Below are 19,008 nucleotides of genomic sequence, written 5' to 3'. Positions count from 1 at the left end.
TATTGATGACTTAACAACCACAGTCAACTTTTGCTTATGTTTTATCCTAAGATTCAGAGTATAGATAGACAAGTGAGCATTTCAAAATGTAATTTTAGGTATTGCTTTGAACTTCCCTTTTTTTTTATTGTAATGTATAACCATTTATACACTTTATTTTTTTTAATTTTATTTTTTATTTTTTCAAATTTACATCCAAATTAGTTAGTATATAGTGCAACAATGATTTCAGGAGTAGATTCCTTAGTGCCCCTTACCCATTTAGCCCATCCCCCTCCCACCACCCCTCCAGCAACCCTCAGTTTGTTCTCCATATTTATGAGTCTCTTCTGTTTTGTCCCCCTCCCTGTGTTATATTATTTTTGTTTCCCTTCCCCTATGTTATCTGTTTTGTCTCTTAAAGTCTTCATATGAGTGAATTAATATGGTTTGTGTCTTTCTCTGACTAATGTCACTTAACATAATACCCTCCAGTTCCATCTACATAGTTGCAAATGGCAAGATTGCATTCTTTTTGATTGCTGAGTAATACTCCATTGTATATATACACCACATCTTCTTTATCCATTCATCCATCAATGGACATTTGGGCTCTTTCCATACTTTGCCTATTGTTGATAGTGCTGCTATAAACATGGGGGTGCATGTGTCCCTTCGAAACAGCACACCTGTATCCCGTGGATAAATGCCTAGTGGTGCAATTGCTGGGTCGTAGGGTAGTTCTATTTTTAGGTTTCTGAGGAACCTCCATACTGTTTTCCAGAGTAGCTACACCAGCTTGCATTCCCATAAACTTCCCTTTTTATTATATATTTATCCAAAGTTGCTAAAGATTAGAAAAATTGAACAATTTAAGTTAGTTCTTTCTGTGTCCATGTCCCCTTTTAACCTAAGCTAAGAAAGAATTAAATGTGAGAGAACATCAAAAAGGAAAAAACATAAATATTTAAGGTTTACTAACATAGATTTAGGCAATAGATTTCATTTACTGTATACTTCATTGGGACAGCCACAATATATATTTTTTTAAGTTTATTTATTTATTTTGAGGGGGGGAGGGGCAGAGAGAAGGAGAGAGAGAATCCCAAGCAGGCTCTGCACTGTCAGTGCAGAGGGGCTAGAACTCACAAACCGTGAGATCATGACCTGAGCTGAAATCAAGAATCAGGGGCGCCTGGGTGGCTCAGTCGGTTGAGCGTCCGACTTCAGCCTGGGTCACGATCTCACGGTCTGTGAGTTTGAGCCCCGCGTCAGGCTCTGGGCTGATGGCTCAGAGCCTGGGGCCTGCTTCCGATTCTGTGTCTCCCTCTCTCTCTGCCCCTCCCCCGTTCATGCTCTGTCTCTCTCTGTCTCAAGAATAAATAAACATTAAAAAAAAAAAAATCAAGAATCAGATACTTAACCAACTGAGCCACCCAGGTGCTTCTGGGACAGCCACATTCTTTTTTTTGGGGGGGGGGGGGATGGGGAACAGCCACATTCTTAACTAACTTCTTAAAAGAACAAAAAGGGGAAATTTAACAAAAGGTTAAATATCTAACTGCCTTTGAGTATTTAGTTATATTTCTAACTAGCTCATTACCTGGAAAACACCCAGGTGCTGGTAAGTTATAAGTATATAATAAATAGGGAACTAACATAGACATAGTTAAATGGTGAAGGAAAAGATATTCAAAAATAGGAATTTAGATTCCTGTACATAATAATGGTATGAAATAGGAAAACAGGAGGAGATAGTGATTTGAGTACTTTAAGTGATGCTTCCTACTTTAAGGAAAATGAAATTAAAAATGCATAAACTAATAAATTTTAATTAGATAAAGGATTAAAAATACATCACAAAATTTATTTTAAAATAATTTTTCCAAGTCGCATGTAATACATTGCTCATTTTACTGAATTTAGATTTTACACAAAACTTTAGAAGTCAATTTTGAGTCATAAAACTGTGTCTTGGTGAAATGATACAAATAATCAAAAGAATAAACATTTCAAATAGTAAATCTCATCTAAAACACTTAGAAGATTTTTTTTTTTTTACTTAGAAAATAAACCTAGAGGTATAGAAACCAAAGCATATTTGTGCTTCCAAACTCAGTTTAAAGGATTATTCTATGAATCTATGGGAAAATAACACTGGCCCCCAAATCGTGAAAATTTCTTTTCCTTTTTTTAGTCTGTTAATGTCATGATTGATTTTTGAATGTTAAACCAACATTTCATCCTTAGGTAAACCTCACTTGGTAATCGTGTATTATCATTTTATATATTGATTCACAAAGATGTTGTTAAGGATTTTTGCATTCATGTATATGAAGAATATTGTCCTGAGAGTTTCTTTTCTTGTAATATCTGCATCTGGCTTTAGTATCAGAGTATTGTAGACATCATAAAAGGAATTGGAATGTATTCTCTTGTCTTTAATTTCTGGAAGAGTTTCTATAGAATTGGCATTATTTGTTTCTAAAATATTTGGTAGAATTCATCAGTGAAAATATTTAGGCCTGCCTGGAGTTTTCATTGTGGGTAGGTTCTTAACCAAAAATTTAATTTTTTTTCTACAAATTTAATTTTTTAATAGTCTATTAAGTACAATTATTATTAAATTACATAAGCATTGTCTATAATTCAGTTATCTATTTCTTCTTGAGAGTACTGTTAGTTTTTGTGACTCACAGAATTTTTTTTAATGTTTATTTATTTATGTATTTTGAGACAGAGAGAGAGCATGAGCCTGTATGAGCAAGGGAGGGTCAGAGAGAGAGGGAGGGAGAGAATCCTAAGCAGCCTCCCTGCTGTCAGCACAGAGCCCAGTGAGGGGTTTGATCTCACAAACCATGAGATCATGACCTGAGCTGAAATCAAGAGTCAGATGCTTAACAGACTGAGCCACCCAGGCTCCCTGGTGATTGAACAAATTTGCCCATTTAATCTAAGTTGTCAAATATATTGGTAAAAAGTTATTTATGTTCTCTTACTATCTTGTTTTAGTAAACAGCATTGTTAATATATAATTTATATACCATAAAACTCACCATTTTAAAGTGTACACTTTTGTGGATTTTAGTATATGCTCAAAGTGGTACAACCATCATCACCATCTAATTTCAAAATATTTTATCACCCCCAAAAAGAAACCCTGTCCCATTTGTCCCTCTCCTTAGCCCTTGGCTACTACTTTATCTACTTTCTTTTTCTTTTATTTTAAGTAAACTCCACACCACACGTGGGACTTGAACTCACAACCCCAAATTCAAGAGTCACATGTTCTACCTACTGAGCCAGCCAGGTGCCACTCAATCTATTTTCTACCTCTAAGGATTTGCCTATTCTGGAATCATAAAATATGTGGCCTTTTGACTCTGGCCTCCTTCACTGAGCATAATGTTCTCAAGATCCATCCATATTGTACCATGGATCATTCCTACTATGGCTGAACAGTATACTTATGGTATATATGGATATACCACATTTTGTTAATCAGTTCATCAGTTGATGGACATTTCAGTTATTTCCAGCTTTGGGTTATTATGAGTAGTGCTCCTATGAACATTCAGGTGCCAAGTTTTTCTTTGAGTACCTGTTTTCTTTCCTTTTGAAGATATACCTAGAAGTAGATTTGCTGAGTCATATGGTAACTCTATGTTGAACTTGTTGAGGAGTTACCAAACTACCCTCCACACTGCACCGTTTACTTTCCTGCCAATAATGCACAAAGGTTCCAATTTGCTCCTTCTGGTCACAAAGGTGCAGACAACAAGGTGAGCAGTCATTGTTGTTGCACCTCACTCCCACTGTTTCAAGTCCCTCCCCCTCTGGCAAAAGTGACTTCCAAGGGATTTAAAGGACTGGCACCCCATTTTTTCTTCTTCATTTTTTTCTTTTTCTCCCCTTTTGGAAGTCATACATTAAAGATTAGGACATTAAAAAATACCTGCACTTACAGGGAAAATTAGAAAATAACCACACATGCCTGGAGAAAGGAACAGGCTCAGAAAAGACCTGAGAAAACCTTAAGTTTAATGTTTTCTTCAACTGAAGTCTTATCCTTGACACAAAAACAGCCAACAACAACAATAACAAAAAACAACAAACCCTAGGAACGGGGAGAATCTGATTTCCAGAGGTACTACATTATTAGATTCAAATATCCAATGTTCAACAAAAATGTCAAGGCAGATAAAGGAACAGGAAGTATGGCTCATTAAAATGAAAACAACAACAGAAATTGTCCTGAAAAAGACTTGATGGCAGATCTACTAGACAAAGACTTGAAAACAATTGTCTTAAAGATACTTAAAGAACTAAAGGAAAATGTAGAGAAAGTAAAGAAAACAATGTATGAACAAAATGGAAATATCAAAAAAGAAATAGCAAACTTAAAAGAAACCAAAAAGAAGTTATGGGGCTTAGAAGCACAATAACTGAAAGGAAAAATTCACTAGAGAGATTCAAAAGCAGATTTGAACAGTCAGAAGGAAAAATCAGTGAACTTGAGGATAAGATAATGGAAATTATTGGGTCTAAGGAACAGAAGGAAAAAAGATTAGAGAAAAATGAACAGAATTTTAGGGACTTATGGGACACCATCAGGCAGAGCAACACACACTCAGTGGGAGACTCAGAAGGAGAAGAGAGAAAGAAAGGGATGAGAACAACATTTGAAGAAATAATGGCTGAAAACTTCCCAAACTTGATTTAAAAACATGAGTGTAAACGTGTAACTCTAACAAATTCCTAGTAAGAGGAACTCAAAGAGACCCATACCTAGATATATAATCAAACTTCAAAAGACAAAGAGAATCTTGAAAAGGAAAAGAGAAGTGACTCATACATAAGGGCTTATCAATAAAGTAATGAGAGACTTCTCGTCAGAAACTCTGGAGGCCAGAATGCAGTGGGCCAACAAAGTGCTAAAAGAAAAAAAAAAAAACCATCAACCAAGAATCCTATATCCAGCAAAATTTTCCTTCAAAAGTAAAGAAGTTAAATCATTCTCAGATAAATAAAAGCTAAGCGAGTTTATTACCACTGGACCTGCCTTGGAAGATATACTCAAGGGAGTTCTTCAGGGTAAAATGAAAGGATAATTTACAGTAACTTAAAGCTGTATGGAGAAATAAAGGTCTCAGTATAGGTAAATATTGGAAAATTATAAAAGCTAGTATTATTAACAATGGTTTGTAATTCAACATTTTATTTTTTACATAATTTAAGAGACCAGTGCATTTTAAAAAATCACTAGTTTATGTTTTGAGGTATACAATGTATAAAGGTATAATTTTGTGACATCAGTAACAGAAAAGGGTATGAATAGAGCTGTAAAGGAGCAGAGTTTTTGTACATTATTGAAGCTAAGCTGGTGTAAATTCAAACTAGAGTGTTATAACTTTAGGATGTTAAATGTAACCCCCATGGTGACCACAAAGAAAATAGTTATAGAATATATACAAAAGGAAATTAGAAAGGAATTTAAACATTTCACTACAAAAAAATCAACTAAACACAAAAGAAGATAATAATGCAGGAAATGAAGGACATATAAAACTATAAGACATATAGAAAACAAATAGCAAAATAACAGAAGTCCCTTCATATCAGTAATTACTTTAAATGTAAATGGATTAAACTCTCCAGTCAAAAGAGAGATTGGAAGATTGGATAAAACACATCGTCCAACTATATGCTATCTGTAAGAGACTCTTGATTTCAGCGTCTGACTCTTGATTTCAGCTCAGGTCATGATCTTACAGTTGGTGGGTTCAAGCCCTGTGTCAGGCTCTCCACTGACAGCACAGAGCCCGCTTGGGATTCTCTCTCTCCCCTCTCTCTCTGCTCCTCCCTTGCTCTCTCTCTCTTGCTTTCTCTCTCTCTCTCAAAATAAATAAATAAACATTAAAAAAAAAGAGAGAGAAGTGCTTTAGATCCACAGACACAAATAGATTAAAAGTGAAAGAATGAGAAAAGATATGGTAACCAAAAGAGAACAGAAGTGGGTATACAAATATAAGACAAAGCAGGCTTTAAGTTTAAAAAGTTTACAAGAGACAAAGAAGGACGTTATATGTTATAAACAAACCAATTATTTGTATGCTATAAATAATCCAATAATTATTAAGCAGTTATGAACATTTACACACCTAATGACAAACGGTCAAAATACATGAAGCAAAAAAGGACAGAATTGAAGGAAGAAATAGACAGTTCTACAATAACAGTTGGTGACTTCAATACCCCACTCTCAGTAATAGATAGAACACCCCAGCAGAAGATAAGTAAGGAGACAGGTCCTAACCAACACATAATAGACCAATCAGATCTAACAGACATACACAGAACATTGTACTGAACAACAGCATACATATTCTTCTCAAGTGCACATGGGCTACTTTCCAGGATAGACCACACATTAGGTCACAGATTAAGTCTCAATAGATTTAAAAATTTAAAAAAAATTTTTTTTAATGTTTTATTTTTGAGAGAGAGAGAGAGAGAGAGAGAGAGAGGGAGAGAGCATGAATGGGGGAGGGGCAGAGAGAAAGGGAGACATAGAATCCAAATCAGGCTCCAGGCTGTCAGCATAGAGCCTGACGCGGGGCTTGAACCCATGAACCGCAAGATCATGACCTGAACCGAAGTTGGACAATTAACTGACTGAGCCACCCAGGTGCCCCTAAAAAAATTTTTTTAAAGATTTTATTATTAAGCAATCTCTATCTATACCCAATGTGGGGCTTGAATTCACAACCTGGGGATCAAGAATCACATGCTCCATTGACTGAGCCAGCCAGGGGCCCTAAGTCTCAATAGATTATAAAAGATAGATATTGTACAAAGTATTTTCTCTGACCACGATGAGATGAAGTTAGAAATCAATAACAAAAGTAAAACATGAAAATTCACAAATTTGTGGAAATTAACACACTCTTAATCAATAGATCAATGAAGTCACAGGAGAAGTTAGAAAATACAGAGATTCATGGAAACAAAAACACAACATACCACAACATACAATACACAAAAAACAGTGCCAAGGGGTAAATTTATAGCCATAAATGCTTGCATTTTAAAAATAAACCAACAAGCAAGATCTCAAATCAACAACCCAACTTTACAACTCAAGGAAGTAGAAAAATAAGAATGAACTAAACCTAAAGCTAGCAGAAGGAAGGAAACAAAGGTAAGAGCGGAAATAGATGAAATAGAGAATAGAAAGACAATAGAGGAAATCAATGAAACCAAAAGTCGGTTCATTAAAAAAATCAACACAACTGACAAACCTTTAGCTAGATGCTCTAAGACAAAAAGGGAAAAGATCAAATCAGAAATTAAAATGAGGATATTACTACCAATTCTACAGAAATAAAGATGACTACAGAATAAAGATGACTATAACAGAGTACTGTTACTATGTGCCAACAAATTTGATAACCTAGATGCAATGAAAAATTCCTAGAAACACAAAATCTACCAAGACTAAATCATGAAGAAAAAAAAAGTCTGAATAGACCTATAACTAGTAAGGAGATTTAACCAGTTATTAAAAATATCCTGACAAAGAAAAACCCTGACCCTGATGGCTTCATTGGCGAATTCTACCAAGCATTAAAGAACTGTTCAAACTTTTCCAAAATATTGAAGAGGAGGAAACTCTTTCCAACACATTCTATGAGGCCAGCATTACCCTGATACCAAAGCCAGACAAAAACACTACAAGAAAAGAAAACTTAGGAACATTGATGATCAGTGATACAAAAATCTTCACAAATATAAGCACATGATAAGACACAACATTACTAATTATTTGGGAAATGCAAACTGAAACTATAGTGAGATACGACCTCATACCCATTAGGATGGCTACTGTGTATGTGCATACGCACACACATACACATACACATACATATATATGCGCATATATACATATACCTATACCAGTGTGTGTGTGTGCATCTAAGACAGAAAATAACAAAAGTTGGTGAGGATGTAGATTTCTTTGTGCACTATTAGTAGAAATATAAAATGGTACAGCCACTGTGGAAAGCAATATGGTGGTTCCTCAAAAAATTAAACAGAATTACCAGATGATCCAGCAATTCTACTTCTGGATATATACCCCACAAGATTGAAAGCAGGGTCTTGAATAGATATTCATGAACCCATGCTCATAGCAGCATTATTCACAATAACCAAAATGTGGAAGAATTCATAATTCAACGATGAATGGATAAGCAAAATATATATACATATCATTCAGCCTTGAAAAGGAAGGAAATTCTGACATATGCTACAACATGGTTGACCTTGAGGACTTTATGCTGAGTGGACTAAACCAGTCACAAGAAGACAAACCCTGTATGATTCCACTTACATGAGGTGCTTAGGGTAGTCCAAATCATCAAGACAGAAGGGAGAATGGTAGTTGCCAGGGCTGGAGGAGGAGGAAATGGAGAGTTATTGGTTAACTGGATTAATAGGGTTTCAGTTTTACAAGGTGAAAAGAGTGACAGCGTGGATGGTGGAGACGGTTGCGCGTTCCGAGTGTATTTAACACCACTGGAGGGCACACTTAAAAATGGATAAGATGGTGGATTTCATGCAATGCATATGTGCCACACTGAAAAGAAATGAGGGGGAGAAAACTATAGGGGGGAAGGTGTAAGTAGAATTGGAAGTAATTTATATAAAAGAGGTAAAGATGTAAAAAATGTACATAAAATTATACCCTAAAAGATTTGAGTGTGAATAGAAGGGGATTCATTGGGGTTTTGGCTCCAAACCATCTTAGATGTGGTATCTGCCTGTTGTTTATCCACTGGTATGGTCTCTAACAGTGTAGGTGGGGCCATTTTCTGTCAGTCTTTGTGGTTTGCCTGTCCTATTTGTTGCTATTGCTACATGGCAAGAATGTCGAACTGGAAGATAGCAAGTGTTCTCTCAGTGACTTTTGTAACCTGGCTGGGTTTCCCGGCAGTTTGGGCAGGCTGCTGCCTCATTACTCTTCTATCTTTTGTTGTTATTACCTTTTTTTTTTTTTGAGAGAGACAGTGTGTGCATGCCAGCAGGGGAGGGGCAGAGAGAGAGGGAGAATCTGAAGCGGGCTGCAGGCTCAGCACGGAGCCCAACGCAGGGCTCCATCTCACAACCCTGAGATCATGATCTGAGCCGAAATTAAGAGGCCGAAGACGCTCAACTCACTGAGCCAGCCCGGCGCCCCTCTTATTGTTAGTTTCAAAAAAGGGTCAGGCCTGCCTGCCCCACATGATAAGGCTGGAGTGGGGAAGGAGCCAATAAATGGTTCCTGCTTTCTAGGAATAATTCCACCATTTTATTCCAGCTTCCTGTTTCCTGTGATGCCAGATTTGAACATTCTTCCTGAATTAATTTTAGAAGCCTTCTCCTTAGCTTTTGTGAGCTCCTCTCTGCTGGTATTTGTGGGCAAGAAGGTTGCCAGTCGCCATAACTACCGTGTTAATTCCAACCAGGTGAGATGAGAGGCTGTTATTTCTGTTATTTCCTCTGACCCTTAAGTCTTTGTTCTCCAATCTGAGCCTCCTGTCAACATGAAGATTGAATTTTTTTAATGTTTATCTTTGAGAGAGACAGAGCATGAATGGGGGAGGGGCAGAGAGAGAGGGAGACACAGAATCCGAAACAGGCTCCAGGCTCTGAGCCCCCTGCCCCCATGTGGGGCTCTAATCCATGAACCGTGAGATCATGACCTAAGCCAAAGTCTGACGCTTAGCTTAACCACTTAACAGACTGAGCCACCCAGGTGCCCCAAGACTGCATTCTTTTGTAACTAGAGAGTCAGTGAGACCAAAATTTGAATTATAATTACCAAAGGATTTTTGAGAAGCATGGCACACTTAACTTTGAAGCCACTTAAATTAACATGAGTGTTATTCGCCCAGAACAGCTATGGTGTGGGGAGGCAAGAAGATAACATATGGCATCATGTTGTTAAGCTAGCAGAATTCCTCTCCTCTTAATTTCATCCTCCTTTCCAAGTTCTTAGGAGTCAACCACATACCGAGGTGCGATAAGAAATGCTAGGGAATATCAAAGCCAGGCTACTAGCATAATTAAATTGGTCTCCCAGAAACAGTCCTTGGTGTGTGTGTGGTTTTTTTTTTTTGTTTTTTTATCTCCCGACTATTCTGAGTTTGGCCCTTTTCCTAGAACTCAAAAGAGAAATGTGGAAGAAAGAGTTGTCCCACTTTGATTTTAAGATAGTATGGAAGGAAGGGAGAAAAATTAGTATTATGTTTCCTCCTGTCATCCGAAGTCCCAGTGAAAGGGAATAATAAGACAAAAATTTCATTTCTCACTTTGAAAAAGTGCTTTTCTTAGGATGGGTAGCTAAAATGAAGATTCAAGTTAATCCGGAAATCAGATTTGCCATCCTTTTGTTCTTTGTAAGAGTATTTCCGGGGCGCCTGCGTGGCACAGCTGGTTAAGCGTCTGACTTCAGCTCAGGTCATGATCCCGCAGTTGGCAAGGTGGAACCCCATGTTCGGTGCCACTCTGACAGCTCAGAGCCTGGAGCCTGCTTCACATTCTGTGTCCTTCCCTCTCTCTACCCCTCCCCCGCTCGTGCTCTCTCACACTGTCTCTCTCAAAAATAAACATTTTTTTAAAAACGGAATATTTCTGTGTTGTTTGAAGTGAAGTAAACAATCCTGTCTTCGTACATAGGAAATGGATGGTGTGTCTTTAGATCAAACCCAAGTCTGCCTTCTTCAACAAACAGCGGGCCTAACACGTTTGCCATGTCTTTCCAGGATTTAATAGCCATCGGCCTCTGCAATGTCGTCAGCTCATTTTTCAGATCTTGCGTGTTTACTGGTGCTGTTGCCAGGACTATTATCCAAGATAAGTCTGGAGGAAGACAACAGGTATGTTGAAATAGAATCTTCTTCCTAATATAAAAGCATATTTATATCTATTCACATGTATATTCCCAGAAGGGGATTTTCTTAGTTTAATCATGTTGCTGCTTTAATGTTATGTTTGTTAGGCAAGATCTCTTGGAGGAACCTGGATTTCACACTTGCCTAATTTTTTGCTTAGATTTTTTTTTTTTTTTTGTCTTAAAAGCTATTTGTCAACGTTGAACTTGAAAGTCATTTTCTATAGAAATATTATTCTATTTTAGTGGTTTCTATGGATTAGTCTGTAGAAACCTATTTTCCATGTAGCATACCCCCAAAGAATAGTATTTCAGGTAAACTAACCATCACCTATTAACATTGCTTTCTATGGAAGGGTATATTCCCGGTCCTAGTCTGGGGAAGTAATAATACAACTCTCCCCATCCTAGCTCCAGAACTAGAAACTTCCCTAGCTTCCTCAAGGGGCATGACAAGAGCCTTTCATGAGAGAGAGTAAGGCCTTTGTCTAGATGAGCCTAGAGACTTTATGACCGTTCTGCCTTTGAATATGAGAAAATTATCCAAGTCAGATTTTCTTCAGGTGCTCCGAATTAGTAAACTAAATGTGTGGGGCAGAGGGGAGAGGGAGAGGGAGAAGAAGAGGGAGAGGGAGAATGCCAGCCGAGAACGCTCTAAAGGTGAACTCTGTCTAATTGCAGGCATGATATTTTATAAGTCCAATGTTCACGGGTTCTGAACTAACTAGATTAAAGTTCCAGCTCTACAACATGGGATATGTCCCAGCTCAGCTATGTAGCATGATGAAATGTCAAAGAACTCTCAGAATCAAAACTGGAGTAAGCCCAGGGAATGGGTTAGGACTCAGAAGGCAGAGAAATAACAACAGAGGTCAACAAGAAGCTTAGGCCACAGACATGTGGTAGAAAGGTACAGCGATGGTCAGAAACGGAAGTGTCAGACGACTGGACACTAAATTTGCATTGGGGTGGGGGGGAAGACAAAGTGTCCCAGTCCATAGGTAAATAGAGGTGAAATATAAGGTGAAAGCCAATAAAAGTCAGAAGGTGCGGGATCTTGGGTCTAGAGTAAGATCGTGTCCTATCACTTCACGTGGACTGAGTTTTGTCATAAAGCTTCTGCCAGACATGCTGGCCTTGAAGGTATACCTCTTTTCCACTCCCGTTTGATGGAAAGAAGGAACTTGGGCTATGGAGAAAAGAAGAATATTCTGTGCAAGTGTGCAAAAACATTGACATCCATACGAGAGGATTTCATGATAAGAAGTAGAAATGGTGTTCCCAGATATTAGTCCCCACTAACTTTTTAAGGTTTATTTATTTTTGACAGAGAGAGAGAGAGAGAGAGAGACAAAGCATGAGTGGGGGAGGGGCAGAGAGAGAGAGAGGGAGACACAGAATCTGAAGCAGGCTCCAGGCTCTGAGCTGTCAGCACAGAGCCCGACGGGGGGCTCGAACTCTTAGACCGCGAGATCATGACCTGAGCCGAAGTCGGACGCTCAACCGACTGAGCCACCCAGGCACCCCAGTCCCCACTAACTTTGACAACATGCTTCGTTTATTTGGTATATAAGCATGACATACATTTGGGGAGAAAAAAAGGCACACAGGTGGAAAAAATTAAATCACACGGCAAGTAACATTAAGTGCAGAATAAGCCTCATAAATAAAAAGTGCCATAAATATTACAAGAAGGAGAATGAGGGAGGAAGTGGATTTTCATGGATTATTGAAAAAGGGTTAGGAGATGTAGAGATAGCTGGAAGGAAGAAGGGCTTCAGTTCAGCCTCAGAGTTGCCTTTAGCCTGTCAGACAAAGTGCCTGCTTCAAAGGCAGCCTGTGGCTCTCATTCTGTTTTCTGCTGCTACACTGTTCTCCTGTGCAGCACATTCCCCTACCAATGATATGTCCCTGCGGGGCTGTGACACTTCACGTTGGGGCATTCTTCTAGGAATGCTGGTTAAGTCCTTCCCTGAGAGCCTGGTAAATCGGGTAAATCGCCAGTTTAAGCAGAGAACGCTGCTGGCCCCCAGCCCTGGAGGCATTGGAGCTACCCAGCCTCCACCCTTCCGATTTGGACAAGCAGAGGCCCCTGAGATTCATTTTGTCTTCTTCATCTCACAGCGGCCGATGGTCTCTCTATCTCTTCTCTCGGGGGATTTTTGAGTCACTTTGCCTGAGAACACCCTCGCTTCTTCAAAGTTCCTCAGGACTATAGGAAAGAGAAGCAAGGGGCTGCCTGTGTACCTCTCAGACCTGACCTGCCACCAAGGGCCACTTTATTATTTTTTTTTTAATCTGGCACAAATACAAACTGTGTATGTATACCTGGATTTCATAATTCTCCTTGTCTAGAACCCACTGGCCTTCACTGGTTGCAGCAAAACCTATTGACTCTTGCTGCCACAGCCTGGGCCTGCCATGTTGGCAGGCCATGACAGAGAGGATGTGAAGAGCCCCAGACCCATGGCCAGATGGACTGTCCCCCACTCTGTCTTCTGGCTCATCTAGTTCTAACCACTGGGTTTCTCTGTTCTCCACAACTGGGTTCCTTTCCTTATTCCCTGCTTTCCAAGGACTGGCTGTCTTGCCATGTCCCCAGACTCTCAGAACTGCTTAAAAAATTAATTATTATGAAAGAAAGAGGGGTGCCTGGGTGGCTCAGTCAGTTAAGTGTCTGGCTTAGGCTCAGGTGAGGATCTCATGGTTCGTGAGTTCGAGCTCCAAGTCAGGCTCTGTGCTGACAGCTCAGAGCCTGGAGCCTGCTTCAGATTCTGTGTCTCCCCCTCTCTCTGCCCTCCCCCCTCACCCCCTGCCAAATAAATAAAACATTTTTTTAATTAAAAAAGAAAAGAAAGATTAAAAAAGAAAGATATGTGTTGTATTCTTTTTAGAGGGAGCAAACAGGACAGTGGAGAGAGCCTAGGTTTCAGAGTCAGCCGGTCAGGTAGATTGAATCCTGACTCAGTGGTTCCTAGATGTGTGTGTGTGACCTTGGACTTTTGCTTTCTGAGGCTCTAGTCCTCATTTGGAAAATGGGAATAAAGATAACTTTTCGGTTATGAGAATTAAATTAGGTGACAATAGTGCCTATCATAGTGCCTGTCACTTAAGAGGTTCAAAAATCACAGCTTCTACCCTAGCTCCCTAGGGCCCCGGCCAGTGCTTGGCAATCTACAACACTTCTGCTTCATGGAACCCACTACGTATGAAGAAATTGGTGTCTGAGGGTCTGCATGTCCACAGTGGCTGTGGTTTACGGGAACTCACATTGCCTTGAATTCCCAAAGAGAAGGCAGAGTCCCCGTTTTTCTTCAAGAAAGCCTGGGAAAGTGATGGAAATGAGAACGGAATAGCAAAATATGCACGAGTTGTAAACTTCTCCATGTTTGCTGTCTGTAGACCCTGTTCAGACACAGAGGCTGAGATTCGGAGAGCCATCAAGCATCCTCCTAAGGCACAATGCCACCGAGGATTGCCCTGTGGTCCCAAAGCCCACTCCTCTTGTGTGCACAGCCCGGGGAGACACACAGTTATGGGCAGACCTCCCAACCCTGTCTCAGCCGCAAATTTTATGGGATTCACTGTCCAGTTTGTACTCATTTATTTATTTATTTTTTTAAGTTTTATTTAGTTAAGTAACTCTTCACCCCGCATGGAGCTGAACTCACAACCCCAAGATTAAGAGTCACATGCTCTTCTGACTGAGCCAGCCAGGCACCCACCCCTGTACTCATTTAAATCTAGGTTTAATGCAGCTTATATTAGCATCTGCATGTCTTTGTTTCTTTAAATCAGAAGAATTTGGAGAAAAGAAGTGGTAGGTCGAGCCTACCCAGGGACAGGGACGCAAAACACAAAACAACACACCAACAAAGAAGTGATAGGAAGATAGGTGAAGGAAGAAGTGATAGGAAGTCCTGATGTATTTTCCTGTGCTGATCGAAGTAGTTTTTCTATAGAGCCAACAAAGACCACCTAAAGCAAGACCCTTAGATTAGCTCCAACAACAGGTTGATGTGTACATTGGCTGAAGGAGTTTATGGCCTCAGTTACTTGTTTCAGTTCCACGGGGTATAAAATGCTTGCCCTTAGGACTTCCTGACTTTCTGTTGTAGTGGTCCATTTTCCTAAATCCCCTTTTCTGTACTACCATCACCTGGTGTCAAGTATGAAGCAGCTGGGACTGGGAAAGAAGGAAGTAGGAAATTGATTTCATCGCTGTTAGTTTCAGTGGTGCATTTATATGCAAATTGCAGTGCGCAGTGAGAGGGAATCCAGTAGGAAGGGTTTTTCTTTTTTCCTTTTTTTTCACACCTAAGAAATAAAGAGAAAAATGGGAGAATCACTGCTGAACAGTCACTTAATAGTTTAGCTTTGAGGGACTCCCTCAGCTCCTGCTTGTATATGCCATTGTTCTGATTTGTGGTTAGTTTTATTCTCCCACACACACATCCCCCAGTGCAGTGGGAGATTATACTGCTTTCCATCAGTTTTTATTTTTAGGGGCTTAACCAATGGAAACGTACCCATAGAGGATGTATTGAGTTCAAGACTATGTCCAGAGAGCCTTGAGACCGTAACTTAGCTTGCTCTCTGGATCTGCCAATCAGAACCACTGCTTGCCAAGCAACGCTGAGCCCAGAGTCATCAACCCAGCCAGCGTAGGACCCAGAGCTGCTATTTGCAGCCCTGGCTCACATTTGTACCCTTTTTTATGGCAATGAAGCAGAGAAAAGCTGAAGTAGGGAAATCAGAAATGATTATCGTTGCATTTTTAAGATAAAACGCTACCGAGGGGCGCCTGGATGGCTCAGTGGCTTAAGTGTCTGACTCTTGATTTCGGCTCAGGTCATGATCTCACCGTTCGTGGGATCAGGCCCCATATTGGACCCTGAACCAATAGCACGGAGCCTGCTTGGGATTCTCTCTCTCCCTCTCTCCCTCTCTCTGCCCCTCCCCCCGTCTCAATATAAATAAATCAACATTTTTACAAAATGAAACACCACTGAAACTGTTAAATGGGAAGCTATCCAAGCTCCAAACAGGAGAGCAAGGAGGGAGATATTTACTGACACGAAAAGTGGACTGGTTGGGATTTTAGGGCTGAAGTGACGAGTCTACTAAGGCTTTTCTAGACTGTTCCAGGAGGAGTTACAGTTGTGAGGGAAGGCAAGCCGGACTTTAGGAGACTCCAGATGCACAGCACAATGCTATGGTGATAAAGATCCAAATACCTGAGACAGCTTGGCACTTTGCAGAAAGCATTCACGCATTCATTCGACAAATATTGATTGAGTACCTAGTATGTGTTTAGCACTTTGCCAAGACCTGAAAATATCAGTTCAGTGAAAATGCACTTGTGCTGGATGGTGACATTCAACTCCTTTTAAGCAAAAAATGACACGCTTCTCACCATGCATAAGGCATCAGTTGCAGACAGGGACCAATACGTTCCCGATGGTCTCTCTCCAACTGGCTCTGTCTCCTCAGTTTGCATCTCTGGTAGGCGCTGGTGTGATGTTGCTCCTGATGGTCAAAGTGGGACCCTTTTTCTACGAACTGCCAAATGTAAGTAGAACTGACAAAGAACGTGGAGTTGCGAAAAGACCAGATCTCCCCACCGCGTCTGGGTGGGGCATTCACCTTGTTCCCAGCAGTCGCCCCACCCTATCTCTCATCCTTTGCCTTTAAATTAGTAGCAACCACTTCACAGGAGTGGTGAGTAAATAAGATAATATTTCTAATATACACAGAATGGTGTTGAGCTAGTCATACATGCTCCAGAAATATTAGATAATATAATTATTGTCATTTTCGCTGACCTTCATTTTATGGCTTACGCTAGAAAGTAAGCTGTATAAGCAAAGATTCAGTTAAAGATGACCGAAATAGACTTCAGATGCCAGAACACCCCTCACCGACTCAGGCTTGGAAACTCATCGTGTATGCATGCCATCTGTTTCCCAAGCCGTTTCCAAGAAGGCCTTGTTCTGCGCTCACATGAACTCAGCTGCCCTGTGACAGTCTCTCTGCCTTGTGGTTGGTTCACAACACTAGAAAGCAGGGGCCTGAAAGTTGAGTTTTACCTCTGCTCAGCAAAGCCACCTCTGCGCACTTCTATACTTCTGTGCCATTTCTTCCCTTTGTGAGAGACTGATGACCTTGCATTTAGAGGCGCATTAATTATTGGCTATAATCAATTTGTTCTCTGTCACCGTATAGATCACTGCTCAGTCACCATGACTTCCTTTTAAATTTCCTTAATGTTCCTGTTAGCCATTTTTAGACAGTGCTGAGGGAGGTGGAAGGAAGGAGGTTTCATTACTGGGGTAGCAGCTTGGTGACACAGTGAGGTGGCCATCCCTGAAGCCGGAGTGGTGGTAAATGTTAGCCCCATCCTTTTGAATATCTCCATCCTGCCCGGTGAATAGTCAGGTTTCTGAAGAGCAGGACTGCCTCAAGGCTGTTGCTGCCTTCTGCTCTTGTGATTCGGAGACCTTGGAGCCCAGCCCCAGAATCTATGCACAGAAGGTGGGATCAAGCTTGTATTCATCACACAAGCTGTCTTCTGATGCCCAGCAGAAGTCATCTCCAGAATTTAGTTTACATAGCACCTTTGGTGCCATCACTCTGAAAGTCTGTCTTCGGAGGGCCACTCACTAATTTACTCTGAACGGTGATTTTTTTTTTTTCTCTACAGCTGGAAGAATCAGAATTTTTAAAAATTGCAAACATATAAAAATCTGTCAGGGGGTCCCCCCTGGGTGGCTCAGTCAGTTAAGTGTCCGACTCTGGCTCAGGTCACGATCTCACAGTTTATGCGTTCGAGCCCCACACGGGGCTCTCTGCTGTTGGCGAAGAGCCCACTTTGGATCCTCCGTCTCCCTCTCTGCCTCTCTCTCCCTCTCTCTTTCTCTCTCTCTCTCAAAAATAAATAAACATTTTTTAAAAAAGGCTAAAAATCTGTCAGAATCCACTAAGGGCACTCCTTTATTATCAATACATTAGAGACAGAACAGCCCTTGCTTTTGGCTAACCATGCTATGTCACATTATTTTTATACCATTTTCTGGGTGGGAAAATGTGAACACCATCTGATCAGTGGGATATCTGAATAGCTTTAATAATGGGGCTCTGTGAGTATTCAACTATGAATGAGCCCTTCATCCTTGAGAGATTATGGACCCCTTGTTACAAAATCCTTATTGGAGTAATTGCTGGAGCATCCTGGCCAGGATCTCAACGGGTCGGCAAGGGGACCAACACAGTGTGAAGGTTCACATTCAGAAAGGCAACATTTTTGTTGTGTATGACTTTGTGAAGGGATTTGTTTCTTCTTCACACTCCCTACTCTTCTTGCAAGAACCTCGTGAGGTTGAGTTTCTTTCCCTTCCACCGCATCTTCCTGCAATGCGCAGAGCATGTGGAGATTCTTGACTGAGGATGAAGATAGGAGAGAAGTGATTCCTTCTGACTTCATCCTTGCCCTTCCCTCCTCTGCTGACCTTCCGAGCCCACTGGTCACCAAGCCACCTCAGAAAACCAGAGTAACCTGCCATTCCTGGTGGCAGGATCAGTCTAATGCCCAGGCAGAGCATATACAGAAGAGATAGCTAGAAAAAGGCTGAGAAATGTGACCCTCATGCAGGGACTTCATGAAAACAAGAAAATGTTTCTTAGAGTAGGTGAGAGTCTGCTTTATCTTTTATTTTTATTTATCATTTTTTAATGTTTGTTTATTTTTGAGTGAGGGAAAGAGAGAGCACAAACGGGGGAGGGGGAGAGAGAAAGAGGGAGACACAGAATCTGAAGCAGGCTCCAGGCTCCGAGCTGTCAGCCCCGAGCCCCCCACACTGGGCCCAACCCCATAAACTGTGGAGCCGAAGTCAGATGCTTAATCGACTTGCCACCCAGGTACCCCCAGATTCTGCTTTGAGGTCCTGGTGATTTTTTACATTTCTGAGTGGCAAGGGTGACTTTTTGTGGTACCTTTGTGAAGATTTGGGAGTTTTACCTCCCCACCCCCACCCCTCCCCACCCCAAATCTTCTCCAAAGGGAAAATGAAACAGGGCTTACCTTCCCCCCCCCCCCC

At 40.6% G+C, this 19,008-nt stretch overlaps 1 protein-coding gene across 2 annotated transcripts in view; it reads left to right on the top strand.

The window, feature by feature from the left end:
* SLC26A8 (solute carrier family 26 member 8) overlaps positions 1 to 19,008 on the top strand; it is an 83,437-nt gene that overhangs the window by 46,815 nt on the left and 17,614 nt on the right. For both annotated transcript variants that reach the window (XM_040473317.1, XM_040473316.1), the window contains 3 exons: positions 9,338 to 9,485; positions 10,785 to 10,898; positions 16,406 to 16,483. In XM_040473317.1, the coding sequence (XP_040329251.1) occupies positions 9,338 to 9,485; positions 10,785 to 10,898; positions 16,406 to 16,483 (340 nt within the window). The remainder of the gene's footprint in view (positions 1 to 9,337; positions 9,486 to 10,784; positions 10,899 to 16,405; positions 16,484 to 19,008) is intronic.

The sequence above is a fragment of the Herpailurus yagouaroundi genome, unplaced genomic scaffold (genome assembly GCF_014898765.1).
Source record: "Herpailurus yagouaroundi ecotype Mexico unplaced genomic scaffold, PumYag 139, whole genome shotgun sequence".
Lineage (NCBI taxonomy): Eukaryota > Metazoa > Chordata > Mammalia > Carnivora > Felidae > Herpailurus > Herpailurus yagouaroundi.
This window is presented reverse-complemented; position numbering and strand designations above follow the sequence as displayed.